Source organism: Schistocerca americana, chromosome X (genome assembly GCF_021461395.2).
Source record: "Schistocerca americana isolate TAMUIC-IGC-003095 chromosome X, iqSchAmer2.1, whole genome shotgun sequence".
Classification (NCBI taxonomy): Eukaryota; Metazoa; Arthropoda; class Insecta; order Orthoptera; family Acrididae; genus Schistocerca; species Schistocerca americana.
In genome coordinates this window covers 929,860,861-929,884,566 of record NC_060130.1, presented here as the reverse complement: position 1 = coordinate 929,884,566, position 23,706 = coordinate 929,860,861, and the positions used below count along the sequence as shown (strand labels likewise).

Sequence of the window (23,706 nt, the reverse complement as noted above, 5' to 3'; positions counted from 1 at the left end):
AGTTAGGTTTAAGTAGTTCTAAGTTCTAGGGGACTGATGACCACAGATGTTAAGTCCCATAGTGCTCAGAGCCATTTGAACCATTTGAACCTAGGTATGTTTAGGAGTGTGAAAATCTCGCGTACAGGCGTGTGACACAAGTGACACCCAATCACCTGGTCACTTTCGAAGTCCGTGAGTTCCGCGTAGCGCCCCATTCTGCTCTCTCGCCATGTCTATTGATTACTGAGGTTGTTGATGTGGGTTACCTGGCAGTAGATGGCAGTACACTGCTCCTAATATGAGAAACATATGTTTGTGTGGGTTTCCGGATACTTTTGACCACATAGTGTAATGTAACGAAGCTCGTTGTGACACAAAATGTAAAATACCACATATTCTCTTCGGTTGTAAAATTAGGGGATTAAGGTGTTGACGTTAGAATGGGAACAAATATATGTCAGGTATATTTCTTTCAAGTTGCATGCGCTTCATACATCCAAATGATGATCTGTAAGTTCTTCAATGAAGTCTTCAAGGGCGGGCTCTGCCGTCTATAGGGCATAGTAAACGAAGCTCCAGCTAATCAGACGTAAGGGAAAAATTTTTCGGGCAGGAAGGATTACAGATTCGGTGGGAAGAAGGGCATTATCGTGATTCCTTTAAGCGACTTTCTGCTGTGACAACCGTATTCTTTAGTGTTGAACCCATAAAGACGGTTCGGTTCCAGTACTAGAAAGAAATTCCGATGGAATCGGCAAGGTAGGGCGAAGTACAGCGTTTTGTATACACGTCGAAGATGGCGAGTTACTCCTTGATCCAGTTAGTGTAGGTCTTGTTAGTAGACAGCAGCATGTGGAGGTACAGATTTACGCTGTCGTTGACATCACCGATGTTTCTTTAGGCCGTTTTCAGGAGAACTGACGTGCAGTGGGGCTCCATATTTGTAATTCCAAGTAAAACAAGAGTAAATCTCCTTAATCAACACCACAGTGCTTCAGTAAGACAACTTCTGCAGTTCTCCTCCGTCCATACGGGCCTTGTGGCCAACGAGTTGTTAAGCTTTGTAGTTTTGCGAATAGAAATATCTGACGCTAAGATGGAGACAGTTGTTCGCTATTCAATCAGATCACAAATCAAGAACCACGTTGATATCAAAAATAATACAGAGAACGATTAAATTTCACTGTCACTGAATTTAGCACTTCGTAAGATGAGAATTAAATACGTAAAATTGAAATTACTTCAGTTTTGCACTGTTGTGTACGTAGTTCCGCGTAGTCAGCGCGTACACCAGTTTCCCACTAGAGCGCATCCCGCTAAGCACAACAGCGCAGGCGCAGCGCTCGTCCGTCTCCGCACTACGAGATGGCGCTGTCTTAGAGACGGACCACATTCTGCTTCCGCCGATCGGCATATTAATATGTAACGCAGCCAATGAGATTGCTGCTAGCGTAGAACCTTTTCTCCTCGCGGATCACACTCGCGCAGTGATACCTGAACGCTCGAGTTATTATAATGAGTGTACAGACCTCCGATTAGTCAGTCTGCATTTGTCTGCATTAGTCTGTACCAGTCTGCATTAGTCTATAGTCAAGTTTCAGTCTGTGCCTAATACGATTATAATATTCCTGTACATAGCCATGAAGAGAAATGTATAGACACTTTGTCAAGTATCAGAGATATGTGAGAATAAGATTAACGTACCAAGACCAAAGGAACTTCAGATTGTCAGTTGTAAACAGCATCCAGAGTCAAGTTACGTAATACCTATGATTTTTATTATTTTAATAAATGTGTGTGAAAATTAATCAAGTTCTGTTTAAAGTTGGTCACCGTCAATCTGCTACTCTAAACGTGCAAGTGGCATTTCTATCGTCCGACCTAACGGCAGAAGATAAACACGCCGCGATAAGACCACGAGACGTATTGCTGACACTCGCCCTCTTCGTTAGGGCGACAAGTAAAATAATCTGATGGTGTGTGTACCGAAGGTCTTACAGTACGCACACCACATGCACTCTTTAAGGCTTTCACAGTTTCTTCTTGATAGATGCTCTCAAGCCACTTGTAAATGACCTGTTGAGCTGATGGCAGTTTAATCGAAAATTCGATGCTACGTTTCTCGACAATTTTAGCGAATCATTTATTTTCTTCGTCGGTCAGTATACCGTCTTTATTCCCTACTTTGGGAGTATATGGCCGATTCTGACCTTGATGATGTATTTTAATTTTTCTAAACACATGGGTGCTTTAGGAGACTAGTATAGAAATTATCCAGTAGCAGGAATTAGCAGGAAGAATTCAGAATTTGACTCGACAATCTTCAGAAGATGAGAAGCCACAGTTCGAACAGCTGTCATACTGAAACGGAATGAGTCATCTGTACCTCAAGTGGATGACTCCCGTTCTTGTCGCTTCAGGGCAACACCGGATGTCGGAAGAATACCAAAAAAAAATGTTCAAATGTGTGTGAAATCTTATGGGACTTAACTGCTAAGGTCATCAGTCCCTACGCTTACACACTACTTATTATCCTAAGAACAAACACACGCACCCATGCCCGAGGGAGGACTCGAACCTCCGCCGGGACCAGCCGCACAGTCCATGACTGCAGCGCCTGAGACCGCTCGGCTAATCCAGCGCGGCGGAAGAATACAAATTGGAACTAAATTTAGCTTTTGAACATGAAACACTGTCGTCATATTTACGGACGTTAAAGACCAATAAAAGATATGGATGAAAATAATTTTGGATGGTGACAATCATGCAGTTCTCTATCTTGTATGTGATAATTCCTATTACAAAAAAGTAGTTGTTGATTGAAGTAACAGTGGAAGTTTCTTGTATTATTAAGTTTTTTCAGACATTTATACTTTTTTGGGACTTTTAAACATAGTTTTCGTCGAATTAATTGTATTTTGTTCCTGTAGTTTGCTGTGCTTTCAACTTCAACTCACTTTATCTTTGGAGTGGGGGAAGTTGGTTTCCGTGTTGCGGTATCGTATGAATCAATTTAATTCTGTTATTACCAAAAACCCAACACTAAGCGTAATACCGAAAACGAGGAAAAAATTTAGAAAAGAGGAGTGAGAATCATCTATTTCGCCGCTGAAGTCACAATTTAAAATGAGTGTGAAATGTGTCTCTGTGTTACTAGATCATAGATTACGGCTGAAGCAGGTAACTGTATAAGTAAAACCAGTAATTAGTATCCAGTTAAATAAAATAGAAAAAATTGCTAATGAAAGGTTATTATGTTTCCCAACACCGATACTCTGACATTTCTTACGACACAATGAAATTATGGAATACTTGGTATCGATATTGATGGCATGGATGTCTGATGAAATATATCAATACTCAGATACCTGAATAACATCGAAACATCCGCAGATGGAGGTGTGGGTTTTAGTGGGTCCTGAGCCCTACCACTACAAAAAGTGGAAGTTACTATAGTTTTACATCTATAAATCTCCAAATTTCACAGATAACTTTTGAAGAATAAAGTATCACGAAAACTATCTATCTCGAAAATAGCAAGGAACTCTGGAATTTACAAGCTGCGTTACCACAGGATAATTTTGTGTTGCTAGCGTGAGTGTATCCCCTCGCAGACGAGCTTGCATCGAAGGGTAAAATTCCAGCCCGGTAAAAGCGGATATACATAACATGACCTGTCTCTTGTCAACAATAAATTCAACACGGTTCATGAATCCACAGGTATAAATGGCGTACAGTAAGAATTTGATTAAGACAAGGTGAAAAATCCTACTCAGGAAAAACATTTGAAAATAAAACTGTCAAACGTTTTGTGAAAGGATTTGCCTAAAAGTAAAAAATATTATATATAAGAGAAACATGTGAGACGCCTTTGAATGATACTCGAAATCGTGTACAGCATTTGAGACAGCACGATGTACACAGTTCACCAGACAAATATCCTCGAGTTGTCTTTAAAATTCCACTATTTTAATTAAACATTGAACTTTAAATTCTCAATCTGTCGCTCATTTGTTGCCCATGATTTCGAGAATCATTCAACGGAGAATTAGGTGTTTCTCTAATCTATACCATTTTTTACTTTTAAACAGATCATTTCATAAAACGTTTGACCGTTCTTATTTGTTTTTATTTCAATTTTTTTACAGTTAAATATCACAAAAACGTAGCTTTTTATGCGCAAAATATCTAGGCTCCGAAGAGATGTACTTTTTGACACTTCATTTGCATGGCCAGCAGCAGCTATTCGAGAAATATTTGCATTTTTTCTCAAATAATTGCTTAAGCTTTCTTAATTTCCAAAATCGCCTTCAATTTTTTAATGACTTTAATTCTTTAACCGGACTTCACGCTTCTCTGTTTGATGTCCCATTCGTCCATTTCTCACTATTCGTTAGGCTACGAAAATTCCGACAATAGTTTTCTCTCAAATCATTAATTAAGTTTTTCGTAGTTACTCTAATCTCTTTCAAGCATTGAGTTATTTTTTTACAAAATTAAACCTCACGCTTGTCTGTTTGGTACGCCAGTTGTCCATTCTACACTCTCCATTTGGTTATGAAAATTCGTACAAAAATCCATTGTGTAATTTGTAGGGAGTCTCGGTACCGGTCCACTCAAACATTTCACGGTAAACAGATAATCTCATTTACCGAAAGTAGGCGGAAACGGCTGAAAACAGCAGCATTTCTCTTATTTACACTGTCGTCTAGCCACGATCTGCTGACCGATGCTCCCAGTCGTAGTGCTAACTCAACTACTAATACCTGTGAATACACACTTCCATTTTGTGTTGTGCGAATTATGAAGTTATCAAAGTAGTGGAAGTTCATTTCTATTATAGTTCGTAAATTAGCTGTGTAACACACGTACATCAAAATTTTCTCATATAGGCTTTCCAAAAGCTATATTATTACAACATAAGAGATGTTATTATTTCTACAAAGTGTCTCAGAAATGTGATGATGAACTTCTAGGGGTTGTAAAAGGTGTGTTGATGAACAAGCCGTGGATAGGAACCCCGTCTGGAAATTTAATCAAACGACGCTACAGACTGTAGGTGTTACAGGCACCTGCCCCTGCCAGTCGGACAGCCCTTTGGCAGAAAAAATGACATTGTACGCTGACGGATCATTGGTCGAACGACTCTCAGTGTTGTTTGTTATCCACTGATAGCGACTGATTGCCACGCTCTCCAGTGGAGAAGATGGAGCTAGATGCTGCGTACAACGGACTTGTCTCCTACGAATGCGATGCTCCGTTGCCTCGCTGGATTACATTTTCGGACACGAGCGTCTATCCGCAATTTATTTTTCTCCTGAAATCCTCTAAAATCTCCTAAGTTTTCAGGTATACAGGAGAAAAATAAGCTGGAGATGGTTACCCGCGTCCAGAACCGTCATCCAAGAGGCAACAGAGCATCGCATTCATAGGAGACAAGACCCTTCTAATCACCAGCTACCTCCATCTTCTCCACTGATCTTCGTAACAAGCAATCGTGCTCACTGAATAACAAAAAACACATTGCGAGACGTTTCGCCTACGGCCCGTCAGCGTAAAAAGTCACATTTGCTGCCGAAGGGATGTTCTCGTGGCAGGCGTCAGCGCATACAGCTTCGACGCTCTGTAGCGTCGTTGGATGACGTTTGCGAACACTGGTTCCTATCCTCGATTTGTTCCTCAAGACACCCTCTACAAATCCTCGAACATTGTCGCAACATTTCTGGGACACCCTGTATAGTAACCATTCCACATGTTTCATTTTTATTAATACACTACTGGACATTAAAATTGCTACACCAAGAAGAAATACAGATGATAAACCAGTATTCATTGGACAAATATATTGTACTAGAACTGACATGTGATCACATTTTCACGCAATTTGGGAGCACAGATCCTGAGAAATCAGTATCCAGAACAACCACCTCTGGCCGTAATAACGGCCTTGATACGCCTGGGCGTTGAGTCAAACAGAGCTTGGATGGCGGGTACAGGTACAGCTGCCCATGCAGCTTCAACACGATACCACAGTTCATCAAGTGTAGTGACTGGCGTATTATGACGAGCCAGTTGCTCGGCCACCATTGACCAGACGTTTTCAATTGGTGAGAGATCTGGAGAATGTGCTGGCCAGGGCAGCAGTCGAACATTTTCTGTATCAAGAAAGGCCCATACAGGACCTGCAACATGCGGTAGTGCATTATCCTGCCGAAATGTAGGGTTTCGCAGGGATCGAATGAAGGATAGAGCCACGGGTCGTAACACATCTGAAATGTAACGTCCACTGTTCAAAGTGCAGTCAATGCGAACAAGAGGTGACCGAGACGTGTAACCAATGCCACCCCATACCATCGCGCCGGGTGATACACCAGTATGGTGATGACGAATACACGCTTCCAATGTGCGTTCACAGCGATGTCGCCAAACACGGATGTGACCATCATGATGCTGTCAACAGAACCTGGATTCATCCGAAAAAATGACGTTTCGCCATTCGAGCACCCAGGTTCGTCGTTGAGTACACCATCGCAGGCGCTCCTGTCTGTGACATAGCGTCAAGGGTAACCGCAGCCATGGTCTCAGAGCTGATAGTCCATGCTGCTGAAAACGTCGCCGAACTGTTGCTGTCTTGCCAACGTCCCTCTCTGTTGACTCAGGGATCGAGACGTGGCTGCACGATCCGTTACAGTCAAGAGGATAAGATGCCTGTCATCTCAACTGCTAGTGATACGGGGCCGTTGGGATCCAGCACGGCGTTGCGTATTACCCTCCAGAACCCACTGATTCCATATTCTGCTAACAGTCATTGGATCTCGACCAACGCGAGCAGCAATGTCGCGATACGATAAACCACAATCGCGATAGGCTACAATCCGACTTTTATCATAGTCGGAAACGTGATGGTACGCATTTCTCCTCCTTACACGAGGCATCACAACAACGTTTCACCAGGCAATGCCGGTCAACTACTGTTTGTGTATGAGAAATCGGTTGGAAACTTTACTCATGTCAGCACGTTGTAGGTGTCGCCACCGGCGCCAACCTTGTGTGAATGCTCTGAAAAGCTAATCATTTGCATATCACAGCATTTTCTTCCTGTCGGTTAAATTTCGCGTCTGTAGCACGTCATCTTCGTGGTGTAGCAATTTTAATGGCCAGTAGTGTATTAAAATCGTACCCATCTGTGGCACGAGACAGTAAGAAGGTGCAGAACCGAATGTTGCATCGGCAGCTGGTGTTTGCAGATCGGTGTACGAGGTGCCGCGCGATCGCGCGTTCGGGGCGCTGGACAGACGGACGGGCGAATGGAGCGGGCTGCTGGGCTGCGTGGTCCGCGGCTCCGCAGACGTGGCGCTGGCCGGCCTCGCCGTCAACCGCGAGCGCGCCGCCGCCGTGCGCTTCACCACGCCCGTCTTCAGCAGCAGGTTTGTCCTCCGCTGCTCACGCCTTTCTAAACTTTAATTACCAACACCGCTTCGTTTCGAGCGTCCTAACAGATCAATTCTGGGAGCCAGAACGGACAACGTTCTTACCAACTGAGCTATCCAGAATCAGCACACGACTCGCTCTGGTAGCTTCACTTCTGCCAGTGCCTCTCTGCTATATTACAAACGTCCCAAAATCTCTCCTGCATGTCTAGCTGGACCAGCACTCTGACTAGAAAAGATATCCCCGATAAATAACTCAATCACAGGAAACAGTTTGGTAAGATACGAGGGTCACTCCTAAAGAAATGCACACCATTTTTTTAAATCCATCTTTTATTCTACATGTTTGAAAGTTTTACAGTGTGTAGATACATCCTTTAGGAACAATATTTTCATTTCTCCACATAATTTCAATCCCTCTCAACTGCCTTACGCCATCTCGGAACCAGCGCCTGTATACCCGCAGGGGGGAGGGGGGGGGGGGGGGGGGGAATTCTGGACCAACTTGTTGGAGCCGCTGTTTGGCAGAGTGCACAAGGGAGTCATCATCTTCAAACCTTGTTCCACAAAGAAAGTCTTCCAGTTTCCCAAAGAAATGATAGTCACATGGAGCCAGGTCAGGACTGTAAGGCGGGTGTTTCAGTATTGTCCATCCTAGTTTTGTGATCGCTTCCATGGTTTTTTGACTGACATGTGGCCGTGCATTGTCGTGCAACAGCAAAACATCCTGCTTTTGCCGATGTGGTCGAACACGACTCAGTCGAGCATAAAGTTTCTTCAGTGACGTCACATATGCATCAGAATTTATGGTGGTTCCACTTGGCATGATGTCCACAAGCAAGAGTCCTTCGGAATCGAAAAACACCATAGCCAAAACTTTTGCAGCAGAAGGTGTGGTTTTGAAATTTTTTTTTTTCCTTGGATGAATTTGCATTATGCCACTCCATTGCATCTTCATCTCTGGTGAAAAATGATGGAGCCATGTTTCATCACCTGTCACAATTCTTCCAAGAAATTCATCTCCACCATTCTCGTACTGTTCCAAAAGTTCGCTCATACCGTTTTTCTTGTTTCTTTGTGATCTACTGTCAACATCCTGGGAACCCAACTGGCACAAACCTTTTTTAACGCCAACACTTTCAGTATTCTGCAAACACTTCCTTCCCCTATCCCAACGTAGCGTGATAATTCGTGCACTGTGATGCGTCTGTCAGCAGTCACAAAGTCGTTAACTATCTGCACATTGTCTGGAGTGTGTGCAGTACAAGGCCTGCCGCTGCGAGGACAATCCTCAATATTGCCGCGCCCACTTAAATCACATAACCTGCTTGCCCACCGACTAACTGTACTGCGATCGACAGCAGCATCTCCATACACCTTTTTCAACCTCTTGTGGAAGTTTCCCACTGTCTCGTTTTCACAGCATAGGAATTCTATGACAGCAGGTTGCTTCTGTCGAACGTCAAGTGTAGCAGCCATCTTGAAGACATGCTGTGACGGCGCCACTCATGGGAACAGGTTGAACTAAGTTTAAAAACAAGCGGGAAGGATGTATCTACACATTGTAAAACTTTCACACATACAGAATGAAAACTGTACTTTTACAAAAACAGCGTGCATTTGTTTTGAAGTGACCCTCGTAATTTTGCACGAAAGGCATGATTACGGTTCAAGATTTAATTTGGCAGGAAGTTTCATAACAGTGGACACTCCGCTGCAGCATGGAAGTTTAGTTCTGGAAACTGCTTTTTTCTCCATTCACAGTCTTGTTACATTTCCACGACTGGAATTACCCTTACGGTGATAATCATCTTCCAGAGGTTAGAATTTCCGATCGGCAACTTTTCCGTTTTTCTGAAGTAAGTACTTTTTGAAAACTCTGTGTTTTGGAAAACACACACACTGACGGAAGAAAGTTGAAACGCCAAGAAGGAGTTTGCGACATAAAAGTTGGTAGACGTGTTTCTACGTCTGAAAGTGATGGGCAATCACATAGGAGTGCCTCTAGTAGCACCACTATGAGGATGGAAATCAGATTTGCTTTAAATAAGCGCTGCAACGTTCGTGAGAGTTAGTTACCTTTGAGACTGGACGTGGTGGACTGATGTTAGTCAAGAATGCCTTTAAGGTGACATAGAGTCCATTGTGAATACATCACTGACTTTGAACGAGGTCGTGTAACAGGGTTCCGAGGAGCTGGAAGTTCCTTTTGCGATATTACAGAAAGACTTGGAAGGAATGCAGCCAATGTACACGATTACTGGCAGCGGTGGTCACGAGAGTGTACGGTTGGAAGAAGACCTGGCTCCGGACGGCCACGTGACAGTACCGACAGGGAAGACTATCGTGTTCGGTATATGGATCCCGCACATCGTACTGCACGGCAGCAGCAATCTCAGCAGCATTTGGCACCACAGTTACACAACGAACTGTGGCAAATTGGTTGTGTTGTATATATTTTATATTTAACTGTGGACCTAGAAACGACGGAGAGGCTTCTTCCCGCCGTAGCCCTCAGTGGTTCACAACCCCACAACAGGCCACAGCAGTCCACCCACCTTACCGCCACCCCACACCGAACCCAGCGTTATTGTGCGGTTCGATCCCCAGTGGATCCCCCTCCCCCCCGCACCGAAATGTCTCATACCCGAGAGAGTGTAACCCCAATGTTTGCATGGTAGAGTAATTATGGTGTACGCATATGTGGAGACAGTGTTTATGCAGCAATCACTGACATAGTGTAACTGAGCCGGAATAAGGGGAACCAGCCCGCATTCGTCGAAGCAGATGGAAAACCGCCTTAAAAACCATCTACAGGCTGGCCGGCACACCGGACCTCGACACTAATCCGCCGGGCGGATTCGTGCCGGGGACCGGCACGACTTCCCGCTCGGGAAGCAGCGCGGTAGACCGCGCGGCTAGCCGGGCGGGCTTACAAATTGGTTACTTCAGGGGCAGCTCCGAGCCATAGGCCGTCTAGTTTGCAGTCCACTGACCCCAAACCACCGCCGTCTGCGACTTCAGTGATGTCAAGTGAGAGTTCGTTGAAGGGCTGGATGGAGGTGTGTTGCGTTTTCTGATGGAATCTGGTTCTGCCTTGTAGCCGGAAATGGACGTGTGTTGGTTATAAGGAAGCCAATTGAGGTTCTGGAACAAACTCATCTCCGTGCTAGACACACTGGACCTACACCTGCAGTTATGATCTTGGGTGCAACGTCGTAGGACTCTCGTGGTTATCCCACGCAACCTGACTGCTAATCTTTACGCCAGTAAGGTGATTAGACCTATTATACTTCCATTCATGAGTAGCACTCCAGGTAGGGTTTTCAACAGGATAACGTTGTCCACATACTCTTGTTGTAATGCAACATCTTCTACAGTGTGTCAAAATGTTGCCTTGGCCTGCTCGAGCACCACATCTGTCTCCTATCGAGCACATATGGGTCTTCATCGTCCGATCACTCCAGAGTCATCCACAACCAGCATTAACCGTCGCTGGCCGGCCGGAGTAGCCGAGCGGGTCTGGCGCTTCAGTCTGGAACCGCGTGACGTCTACGGTTCGAATACTGCCTCGGGCATGGATGTGTGTGATGTCCTTAGGTTAGTTAGGTTTAAGTAGTTCTAAGTTCTAGGGGACTGATAACCTCAGATGTTAAGTCCCATAGTGCTCAGACCCATTTGAATCATTTTTAACCGTCCCTGTGCCGACCGACCAAGAGCAACAGGTATTGAACTCCATCCCACAAACTGATATCTGGCACCTGTGCAATACAATGCATGCACGTCTTCACGCTTGCATTCTACATTCTGGCGATAACACCTTTTATTAATGCACCAGCATTTCACATTTGTAATGGCTTATCTCGTGCTCATATTAACCTGTCATCTTGCAATGTTAATCACTTACATATGTTACCTAGACAAATGTATACCCGAAATTTCATTACTCTACATTAATTATTTTTTATCGACGCAATTTTTTTTCTGTCAGTGTATAATTCCAGACTGAATTTTCACTCGGCAGCGGAGTGATATGAAACTTCCCGCAAACTAAAACTGTGTGCCAGAACGGGAATCGAAACCAGGACCCTTGCCATTCGTGGACAAGTGCAAGTTCCTGGGTTCGAGTACCGGTCCGGCGCACAGTTTTGATCTCCCACGAAGTTTCATATCAGCGCACGCTCCGCTATAGAGCTAATATTCATTCTGGAAACGATTTTCTAGGCTGTGGCTAAGCTATCTCTCTGCAAATATCCTTTTTTTTTTCAGGAGTGTTAGTCGTGTAAGTTTTTTGCAAGTACTTCTGTAAGTCATCGGAGGTAGGAGACAAGCTACTGGCGGATGATACTTGTGAGAAGGGTTCGTGAGTCGTGCTCGTTGTAGCTCAGTTGGTCCTCTTCTAATGATCTGCTTTTTGTATCTATAAATGCACGATGCATGCTTTTCGTACGTTGTCTGTTTCCAGCCTAACACTACGACATATACAGTACCGTAAGTCTTTTCTTTTGCAAATGCTCACCTTGTAGGTGACATTTTGTACAACGAGGGGTCTTTTCTTATAAAAAAAGAATCATGTTTCTGGTGAGATGTATTTCTCTTTCGTTCTCTACAGTTCTTCCCGTTTGTTGGATTTCTTTTTTTAAAATCCCATTACAGTCAAAACAGAGTTGCCAGTCCCTGACGATAAAAGTCACATTAACTAACCTTAATAAACTTCTTGGCGGTATCAGAAAAGCAAAAAGAGCTAGAGTATAACTTTTGATGAGCACCTGGGAAGCAGCAGAAATTGCTGTCGCTGCTCGCAATGTCACTTCCGTTTGCTTCTAGCCCCCCCCCCCCCTCCCCCCCTCGCAGAAGTTTCGAAAGATATTTCCACAGGATATGAAATGTAAACTTTTGTAATCAGTCGTTTTACCGAACCGCCGTTATTGAGATGCAACTACGAAATTCAACGTGAGACGAGTAGTGAAAACTTTAGACAGCTAGAACTAACGATGGCTACTTGTGTGCGTTACATCTGTGATACCGCGCTTCTGACCATCTCAGTACCTCCAACTCCCAAAGAGGTTGGTTGTTGTCAGATAAATCATGTCACTACCATATGCCATGTCTACTTCATCGGTTCCTCAGCGCGTGTGTACCCGAGTAACTGATATCAAATATCAAGTATCATGTCATGTCGTCATAATCGAAACACAAGGTCTCGCTTATCTAGTATCGTAGCCATTGATAAAACATTCGGCAACTTATTGTCTGTTGCTGCTGTCTACCTCTGGAAAATAAGCAGTTTCTTCTGTCAGCCTCATAACGTTCCCCAAAAATTGACTATATGTCCAATTTCCACTCTTTCACACACTAAACCAGATACCTCCACCTTTACGAAGTTACGCTTCGTTATCTGTTCATTTCTCAGCCAGACAGAACACTTTCTTGTCACCTACCTACACCGCTTATTTTTTATCGTGTTCCTCTGTCCCTCCCTTTTCTAGCCCTTCTCTCGTGCCCAGGGCTGCTACTGCTCCTAGTTTAACTCAATATACTTGTAATTTTTTGTTGTTGTTATATTCGTCACAATGGAATATAAACTTTGTCCATCTAGTTGTATATAAAAGAGGGCCTGAGCTCCAGCCAAATTCAGCAGTGCAGGAATATACCAACTCACATGCCACTCCTGTCAATCCCGACAAACACACATTAACTTCCGAACAAGGCAGACAGAAAACGTTGAGAGCACTGAAGTGTGACAGCACACATTCCCCTTTCGCATGAGATTTAATAAATGAAAAGCAACAGCCCACAAATATCGAAACTCCTCTACACATCCCGAAACATAGAAACAGTTCACAGCCTAAATTGACTTTAGAAGAAAATTATTACATACAAGTCTATACAGGAAGGTAGAAACGTAATAAATAAACACACAACACTTTTCAATCGCCGTCTCTTTACTGTTTTCAGAGAACTGACACGAGGAACAGAACGGATATCACACATACAAACGCGCGATGTCCCGGACGCACGCACGCAAACAGACGCATGCTTATTCCCCCATTACGCACAGAGACCTCTCGCGACACACGTTAACAACAAGATGGCGTTATGTTTACTGCCAAGGTGATAAGTTACGTTTTTCTGTCTCTTTAGGGCAAGAAAAATCCGACCAACTAAAGTGGCTACATGACATAATTACGTTACAACCTAGCAAGCACCAAAATGTTATTGAAAACACTACCACAAATTCCAGTAGCAATAACACTGATGATTCTAACTCACATTTTTATATTTGTTAATAACAGTGCGTCATGCCTTCCAGACGTAATGCTGTATGCCGTAAAAGCGTTTACCAAGAATAAAAATAATGCAGAGACTCTAAATTAAAAAGGTATTATAAAACTATTGACACAGTACAGTATCTGCAACCAAACAGTACACAAGTAGTAACGTTTTCCTCAATTTTTTTAACGATATCATCTTTTGTATGTTTTAAAGAGCTTTACGTCAAGACGGACCAACAATTTCATGTTGGTGTACGCAGACTTGGACCAAAAGAAGAGTTTTCAAGTTACAGAGGTTGTTATTCTACGTGAAATAAGTAAATAAATAAATAAGAATAAAGTTCATATCAACTGTGAGGAAAATAATATCGTAATAAAATGTTTCAGTCGTTTACTTTGATCAGCAGCTGAAACTGGAAGTAAACTAGCTGCGTATCTGCAAACGTGTGTATGCCCGAATGAGAGACGGAGACTTTACTCACTTCCAGATCATATTTTATCAAAACTACTATTATTTGTTACCAGTAATTACTAGTAGCCAACTTCATCGGTAACCAGTTAAACGACTGCGGGATTTGCAAAAAAAATCGCACTGCAAGCAGAGTAGTTTATTTTAGGCCTATCGCTTCCTATTTCAGCAGTTTTCGGTCTCTCTTCACCATATGTGAAACTAAAATGAAACACATATCTTCTGGTTGGTATAACCATCATTAGAGGATTATTTGTGCTTCAGCTCTGTCCGACTTGCCGCTTGCCTGGAGGTACGTCACTTGGTGAGCCACTGCAGCGGTACGTGCCCCCGATCGCAAGCGGAACTGTGCTATTCGCTATTTTATTGGTACAGGCCCAGACTGTATTGTAATAAACTGCTCACAAACGTATCCCACCACCTCCATATCTGCAATCATGTGTGGACTTAGATTCGAGGAAAGACAGGAATGGGACTTTAAGTCTTATTAAACTAAAGAGAGAAGAAAGAAGAAGCGGAAAAAATAGAGAAAGAATGGAAAAATATAGAAACTGCAGCTAAGGAAGTTGCTGAAGAAGCCTTCGGAAAAAAGAAAAAGATAAGAAGGAAGAAAGGGCTAAAAATTTGAACATCAGAATTAGGTAAAGTTATAAGGAAAAAACAAAACGCGTATCTATCTCAATGTACCAAAAGAGCAGAATCATCAAATTTGCAAACCAGAGAGAAATGCAGAAAATGGAGCAGTGAAACGAGCTCTTCAGGAAACGTGGGATCGATTTATAAGCATAATAGAAGACGATATTTACAGAAGGTAAATGACAGCTTATAATACAACGAAAACGCTAAGTGAAACAGAAAAAGAAGTTACTCAAATAAATAACATCCAACAAAGAAAATTAATAGAAGAATGAAAGGATTTGCGGCACGAAGAAACGTGCTCCGCAGAGAATATAGAGGTCAACATTGAAATAGAATGTGTAGATGATTTATGTATGGATGAATTTACACAAAAAAAGAAAAGCTACTGGTAGGGTCTATGCATGTATAGATGCTGAACTGCTAAAATATGGTATCATCCTACTACAAAAGAGATTACTACATATATTGAATATGTGCTGGAGTAGGGGAGCTATTCCAGCATGCTCACAAGTAAAGGTAATATCACTATGTAAAAAAGGAGATCACAATAGCTGCGATAGCTATAGTGGAACATATGCTTGACATCGTATACAAAGATTATCCACGAATAGTGAACAAAGGTTAAATGTTATAGCTGAGACTTTATTAGGTGAAGAACAAATAGATTTCGGAGGGGCAGATCGACAACAGAGACAGTATATTAAAGCAAATAATCGAAAAACACAGAGAGTATAACAGGAAAACCAATTTAGCTCAAATGTTCAAATGTGTGTGAATTCCTAAGGGACCAAACTGCTGAGGTCATCGCTCTCTAGACTTACACACTACTTAAATTAAGTTATGCTAGGAACAAAACACATACCCATGCCCGATGCAGGACTGGAACCACCGGCGGGAGGGGCAACGCAATTCGTGACATTGCTCCTCAAACCGCGCGGCCACTTCGAGCGGCAAACCCATTTAGCGTTCATCATTTCGTTAAGGCATTTGGTAATGTTGTTAGAAAAAAGCTATGGCAAATCAAGAGAAAAAGAAGATATCGACAACACCTAATAAACGTTCCGAAAAGACTGTAAAAACACACAGCTGTAATCTTAGATAAAAATTTATGTTGTGACGTCTCATGTAAGTATGACGAAGACGTGGAGAAGAAATCAGCAAAGTTTGTTAATATATGTGTAACGATAAACAGATGTCTCTAAAACAAAACGAGGAAAGAAGCAAGATAGAGACTTTGTGAGGCAATGGCAGGTCCAATGCTTATTTATAGGAGTGAATCGTAGGCTGCAGTTAAATGTCAAGGAAGACACATACAAGAAACAGAAATGAGGTTTCTAAAAGCAGTAAAGGAATGTACATGGGCCAACAGATTTCGAAATTCGAAAATTAGGGACGAAATGAATATATTTAACATTCTCAATAAAATACAAGGAAATAGGAGAAACTGAAATGAACATCTCGAAAGAATGACTGGAGAAGATTACATTTTCAGATAAGCAGATTTAAACTAGTTGAGAGGAGAAGTCAAGAGAGACCGAGGAAACGATGGGTACCGTGAAAGGCAAAACAAAACAAAAAAGCAAAATGCTTGAAGTGAAGATAATGAAGATGAAACTAAATAAATAACTTTGCACTCAAGTAAAAGCAAAACAATAACCACTATAAAGGCTGTATGTCCAAAAGTGTATATCTGATTCTGGACAATATTCAGTAGCTTCTAAGGTGTACTCGTCGTGATTAAGGCTGTGCTTCCAGATGTTACGTCGAGTTGGTGTTTCTGTTTTATACAATAAATTCAATAGCCTATGGCTTCGTCCTGTGCGTCGCAACATCTTTGAATCCTTCTTGGCATGCTTTCCTCTAGCTGGTCGAGACGTTGTTCCTCAAGCCTGTCCCACTCTACAACGTAGCGCTCGTGGGGTTATCCAATGGGTAAGCCGGACTCCCACAAGCTTAAATACCTACCAGCTATACTCAAACGAGTTTGTCTCAGCAAATACCTTAGGCTGTTCCATTCTGTTGCTTCCTGTTTCTTGGAGGATGATCTTCACGAGGTGGGTACAGTGCGCTCATGTATTATTATCTTGAAAGACAACCCGTCAATGAAATATTGACTGTTTGGCTCGACAACAGGTTGGAAGATCCTGTCCCGCTACAACACAGCCCTTAACCTACCCTCGTTATCTATTACAGACGTATAACATTCATAATATACTGTCCCAAAACATGGCTGACCTACCTCCCTACTAAATCTGTTTCACTGCATGCCTGAGACGTACATTGGTACCTAGCCGTCTCCACAATCTTTTACAATATTATCGTGAGGCACCACACAGATACTGCACCCGACGCCATCGACCCAGGTTCCAGTCCAGGTGTTGTCTTAACCACAACCTTTGCATAACACGGTTCAGAGGGTGGGTGTGAAGTATTGTCTGTAATGGACACCTAAAGGCCAAACACATCATTCGGAGACAACTGCGTACTGTATGAGTCGATAGAGTCTTTCTAATGACTACCATAAATGCGAACAAAAGGCCTGCTGCATTCTCGTCGCAGAAGCTACGAGCCATAATTTTGACTTAGAGATCATCCGGTGGTGGGACTGATAGCGTGCGTCATCTACGAAGCATGCCTGGAATGCTTCATGTGTCGCGATAGCGGTTGAATGATAAAATGAAGTCTCTGTGGTGTATACCAATGCAGCCGACAGCTTGGCATGCCGATCACTGTTCCTTCCGTAAAGTGACTTCCGCCTCCATAGCTGAGTGTCCAGAGTGGCAGAATGCCATGCGAGGGGTCCGGGTTCGATTCCTGGCCTGGTCAGAGACTTTCTCCACTCAGGAACTGAGTGCTGTGTTGTCTTCAGAGTCATTTCGTCTTCATCGACGAGTAAGTCACCGAAGTGGCGTCAGCTAAAACGACTTGCACCAGGCGATCGGTCTACCCGACTGGAAGCCCTCGCCACACGCACATCTCTGAAGTGACAGTATGCGCAAGGTGTAAGCTTGACATGATCCTTAGATACATGATGGTGTTTTGATGGACCGAACGACGTACACTAACTGATCTAAAGTATACGGACACTGGCTGAAAATGACTTACAAGGTCGTGGCGCCGCTCATTGGTAATGCTGGATTTCAATATGGTGTTGGCCCACCCTTAGCATTGATGACAACTTCCACTCTCGCAGGCATACGTTCAATCAGGTGCTTGAAGGTTTCTTGGGGAATGGGAGCCCATTCTTCACGGAGTGCTGCACTGAGGAGAGGTATCGACTTCGGTCGGTGAAGCCTGGCACGAAGTTGGCGTTCCAAAACAGCCCAAAGGTGTACTATAGGATTTAGGTCAGGAGTCTCTGCAGGCCAGTGCATAACAGGGATGTTATTGTCGTGCAACCAGTCCGCCACAGGCCGTGCATTATGAACAGGTGCTTGATCGTGTTGAAAGATGCAATCGCCGTCCCCGAATTGCTCTTCAACAGTGGGAAGCAGGAAGGTGCTTAAAACGTCATTGTAGGCCTGTGCTGTGATAGTGCCACTCAAAACAACAAGGGCTGCAAGGCCTCTCTATGAAAAACACGACCACACCATAACACCACCACCTGCGAATTTCACTGCTGGCATTACACACGCTGGCAGATACGTTCACCGGGCATTCACCATAACCACACCGCGCCGTCGGATCGCCACATTGTGTACCATGATTCGTCACTCCACACAAAGCTGTTCCACTGTTCAATCGTCCAATGTTTACGCTCCTTACGCCGTGCTGGCGTGACGTGTGGCTTATGAGCAGCCGCTTGACCATGAAATCCAAGTTTTCTCACCTCCAGCCCAACTGTCGTTGTACTTGCAGTGGATCCTGATGCAGTTCGGAATTCCTGTGTGATGGTCTGGATAGATGTCTGCCTATTACACGTTATAACCCTCTTCAACTGTCGGCGGTCTCTGTCAGTCAACAGACGAGGTCGTCCTGTACGCTTTTGTGCTGTACGTGTTCCTCCACGTTTCCGCTTCATTGTCACATCGGAAACGGTGGACCTAGGAATGTTTAGGAGAGTGAAAATCTCGCGTACAGACGTGTGAAACAAGTGACACCCAATCACCTGACCACGTTCTAAGTCCGTGAGTTTCGCAGAGCGCCCCATTCTGCTCTCTCACGATGTCTAATGACTACTGAGGTCGCTGATATGGAGTATCTGTCAGTAGGTGGCGGTACACTGCACCTAATATGTAAAACGTATGGTTTTGGGACTGTCCGCATACTTTTGATCACATGGTGTACGTAATCCACAGTGTCCTGTTCACGACTGGTACCCCACTGAACTGTACGTTTATTGTTGCCTCCGTTACATAGGTGACTGTGAGCAGCGATTTTCTGTGGTTAAGAGAGTCAAGAGAGAAAGTTTTAAACTGTATGAGCCATTTGGACGTTGAAAACGTTTTTTGAATATTTTTTATGGCTGACGGCACAAGAACCTGTTACCTGTTATATTTTGGTAGTCTTTTCCTTTCTAAGTTCCGTAAGTGTTTTCTTGTAGTCTATGCGTCACAACTAGCACGATTTTTAGCTCGTGGTGGCCAAAACTGGCAATGTTTAGTAAGTGATAATTTATATATGGTTCTGTGTGGTAAGGTGCCCTGTCAAAGTCGAGTTTTATTGCACTCGCACGTCCATAGTAGTGGTCTCAAAATACAATACGGAGTCTACATTTCCTACAACTATGTATATTATATGTGTCACAAAAGATAAGCAACACAAAAAAAAAATACAGTTGGGGATATGACAAAGACTGATATCTATGTGTTGTGCTGTGTACTTTAACAACAACCGTGCAGCGGCAAAAAAAGGGACAAAAGCAACTATCAAATTACCGTTACGTAACGTAGTAAGCGTAGTTTTAAGAAGTTTGTAACGGTGTCCCCTATTGTGCCCCGGCACGTAACGTTGGCTGGGGCGTGACTGTGCATCTCATAATTTTTGAGTTAATATGGTTGCCACATTAATATACTTAGACTATTATGAGTGCAAAATTCGTTAAATTCATAATTTTTTTATGCTTTGCACTGGGCCCAAACACATTGACTTGGCTACTACATGCATGTGAAGCGTATTCCTTAACTGTTCCTTTGAAAATGATATAGCCCATTTCCTGTCTTAACCTTGCCCAATCCGAGCTACTGCTCCCACTCAAAAGACGTCGTTATTGACTGTATTATGATACCTAATTTTTTCCATTTCCTTCTCTGTAATAATGGTTAATTTTCAAAGCAATCAGAACATGGGGATAGCAATTACAAGCAAGGTTGTGATTTATAGACAAGAGAATGTACTTACTGCATCCAGTGTACGCTTCATCGTACTACACAGAACAGAAATACTTAGGTACAACACTTGATACATGTAGATCCTGGTTTCATCCAAGGAACAGTATAAACTGAACGTAACAGGAAAGCTCATTATTTATCCCCAGGACAATGTGGCACCTTGGGCTATTTGGCAAAGCAGTTCTGGCATAAATATCTACCGAATATATCGTCACATTACTGACGGGTACATTGGGGTAGCGATGCCATAGCACAATGTAGTACCACAGCGACGTTATAGTCTGAGGAAAAATGCGCCAGGGATTTACGCGTAAGAGGATTTACCTGGAGACTGTTGAGTTGCCGTCATGACAAGCCAAACAAATGCGGTGCGTAGTTGTCTGCCCGAGGCTGAGAACAAATCGGATGTACCGATAAACGCTCACAAACGTACACTATCATTCTAATAGCCACCATAACTGGAACAAATAGTCACGAATAACCATTTGTTCCTGACGAGGAAACGTGTTCACTTGATTTGAACGTGCTAACACATAACGTATGTTTTCCCCACTAATGCCAAAGGCAGACAAAGATGTACGGCTAGAAAGCCAATGAGCTTTACCTGATCTGGTAGCTTCAGGGAGTGTCTCTGCTACAGGTCTCTGTCCCTACAACCCTTTCTGCTTCCGAATAATATATATATCTTGCATACAGGGTAATGTTCGTTAGGAGAATTTGGCGTTGTCGGGTTTTGTCTTGCTTGGACGAAACTTTGAACCTAGCGATGCCACCTATTTCCTTTGACCAATGAATTGTCAAACTGGAGCACATAAATCACACTTCGAAATCTGTATTCATTAAAACTAAGATTACGTCTTGACATTCATTGCCTTCGCCAATTGAGAAAAAAACTGTTACCTTACAACTAACCATACACTTTACTCTACGCTACAGATCATTCTATCTTCACGACCTTTATTGCAGAAGATAACTGGCTGTCGTGATGTACACTGCCTGCCAAAGAACTGGAGAATCGGGAAGGGGAGGGGGAATACTTCAGAGACTGAGGGGGCATTTGAACAACGCTAATTTCTCTGATGGCTGTTCTACATGTCACAGAGAATTGCAACCCTAATCATGTACATATCTGCAGATTGTGTGTACGTATATGCAATCACATTGATATCCGAATTTGTCTTTTATTTGCTTCAATTCTTTTGTCAGGCAGTGTATGAATACTATCTTTGGTCTTCTTCCCCAGATTATACAACTTTCGTGGCCATGTGGAATGATTGAGATATTTACGAAAATTATAGGATTAATGGTAAGAACAATTTCATGAAGTGTCCCCCTTCTCTCTGACTCATCTTCAGCGGCCCATTGGCTTAAGCCTCAGTCTTTGTCTTTCTTCCATTCAACCTAGCTGTTGTATACACTATAAGGCAAAAAGAAAACGCACCATGAAGGAATTTTTCCGAATGGGACTCATATGGGTAGATGTGATGTACATGTGCTGGCAAAAGAATGAATAGGATTTTATAAAAATGGAATGATACATTCAACGGAAAGAGATTCACAAATCGAGCAAGTCAATAACGCGTTTGTCCAACTCTGGCCCTTATGGAGGCTGTTATTCGGCTTGTCAGTGATTGGTACGGCTTTTGGGTGTTCTTCTGAGGTATAGCATGCCAAATTCTGTCCAATTGGCGCGTTAGATAGTCAAAATCCCGAGGTATTTGGAGGACCCTGCCCATAGGGTTCCAAATGTTCTCAATTAGGGAGGGATCCGGTGACCTTGCTGGCCAAGGTGCGGTTTAACAAGCACGAAGACAAGCAGTAGAAACTACCGCCGTATGCGGACGCCACTATCTGGCTGAAAGTAATCCCAGGAGGGCAGCGAAAGAGGGCGTAGAATATCGTCGACGCACCGCTGTGATATAAGGCTGTCACGATTGTTAACCTGCTATGAAATGAAATATCACCCCAGACCATAACTCCTGGCTGTCGGGCCGTATTGCGGCGTAATCAGGTTGGTATCCTACCACTGTCTGGGGCGTCTCCAGACACGTCTTCGGCCTGGAGTCTCTTTCACTGGAGAAAAATTGTCATCAGTGACGATTCCTGCTTGGAACTGAGCCCTGATGACAAGTGATGACGTGTCTGGAGACACCCCAGGCAGCAGTGGGATACCAATGTGACTGCTGCCCACCATATTGTCCGACAATCAGGAGTGATGGTCTGTGATGCCATTTCATTTTATAGCACGACTCCTTTGGCTTTAATGCACAGCACCCCTACAGAACAGCGTTGTGTCGATGATATTCTACGCCCCTTGTTTTCGCCCTGCATGTCAAGCCACCCTGGGCTTACATTTTAGCGAGATAATGCCTGCCCGCATATGGCTATGTTTTTTCTGCTTGCCTTCGTGCTTGCAAAATCCTACCTTTGCCACCGAGGTCGCTGGATCTCTTCTCGGTTGAGAGCATTATGGGCAGGGACTTCCAACCAGCTGACAATTTTGACGAATTTGGCGCAATATTCCTCAGGAGGGCATACGAGTACAATAACTCTTATCAATATCAAGCCGAATAACTGCTCGCACAAGAGCCAGAGGAGGACAAATGCGTTATTGACTTGCTCAATTTGTGAAGATCTTCCTCTCGAACAAATGATTCAGTTTTTCTGAAATTGTAATTACTTATTTGCCTGTATATGTACATGACATCTATTTCCGTGCAATTCCGATGACTGCTTTGTGGTGCGTGGTTTTTTCCTTTTGTCTTAGAACAGGGGTGGGCAAGATTATGGCTCGTGGGCCATACCTAGGCCAGAGTGCCAAGCCGCGTAGCCTTGCTTCACGTTTCCCCCACCACCACTCTACGCTGTCTGAGCGTGATGAGGGGGAAGAGGGGAAGACAGAGAACGTGCGGTATTTAAATCGCAGAGCGGTCGCACTACATGCGGCTTCGTTTTACATTTCACATTTCTCAATAACACATAACACAAACAAAACAAGTTCCCAGAATTAATTAGTTATTTATGGCTCGGTAAAGACATAATCTCTATCTGGTACAAACTGTCGGCATACGGACAGACGCAGTCAATTTCACAGAGTTTTGCACTCAAGTTGCCACATAATTGTGCCTTATTTAGTTTGATAACTGAAAAAAGCTCTCTCACACAAATACATCGATAGAAATATTGTAGCACCTTTGCAACTTCGTTATGGAGACTTGGAAAATCTATCTGAGAAAAGCGATGTAGATGTCCTGGACAGCTTTAAATTGAAAAGATTTCTTATTATAAATAGTATTACCTTCTAGGTCAATCTGTTACAGTTGAGCATGAGTAGTAGGACAAAGAGTTGATCACTGCACATTGCAGGTAGCCTACATCAGGGGTAATCATACATTCAGGGGTAAGCCTATTGTTCTCCTTTTATTGGCAGGTCCTTTGGTCCTTTACCTATTGTTCTGCTAAGTGGATTATGACCCCCTAGGGCTAATGCATCCTTTTGATTGACAGATCCTTAACCTGTTGTCCAGTTAATTGGTTTTCAAAGAAACCTCCACCCCTCCCCTTCCTCCTACTCCCCCTAC

The 23,706-nt window shown here is 43.3% G+C and overlaps 1 protein-coding gene across 1 annotated transcript in view; it reads left to right on the top strand.

The window, feature by feature from the left end:
* The first annotated feature begins 778 nt into the window (after positions 1–778).
* The window catches only part of LOC124556406 (glutamate receptor 3-like), a 192,290-nt gene continuing 169,362 nt past the window's right edge, over positions 779–23,706 (top strand). Inside the window, exons 1-2 of the mRNA XM_047130366.1 lie at positions 779–801; positions 7,230–7,409. Coding sequence (XP_046986322.1) covers positions 779–801; positions 7,230–7,409 — 203 coding nt within the window. The remainder of the gene's footprint in view (positions 802–7,229; positions 7,410–23,706) is intronic.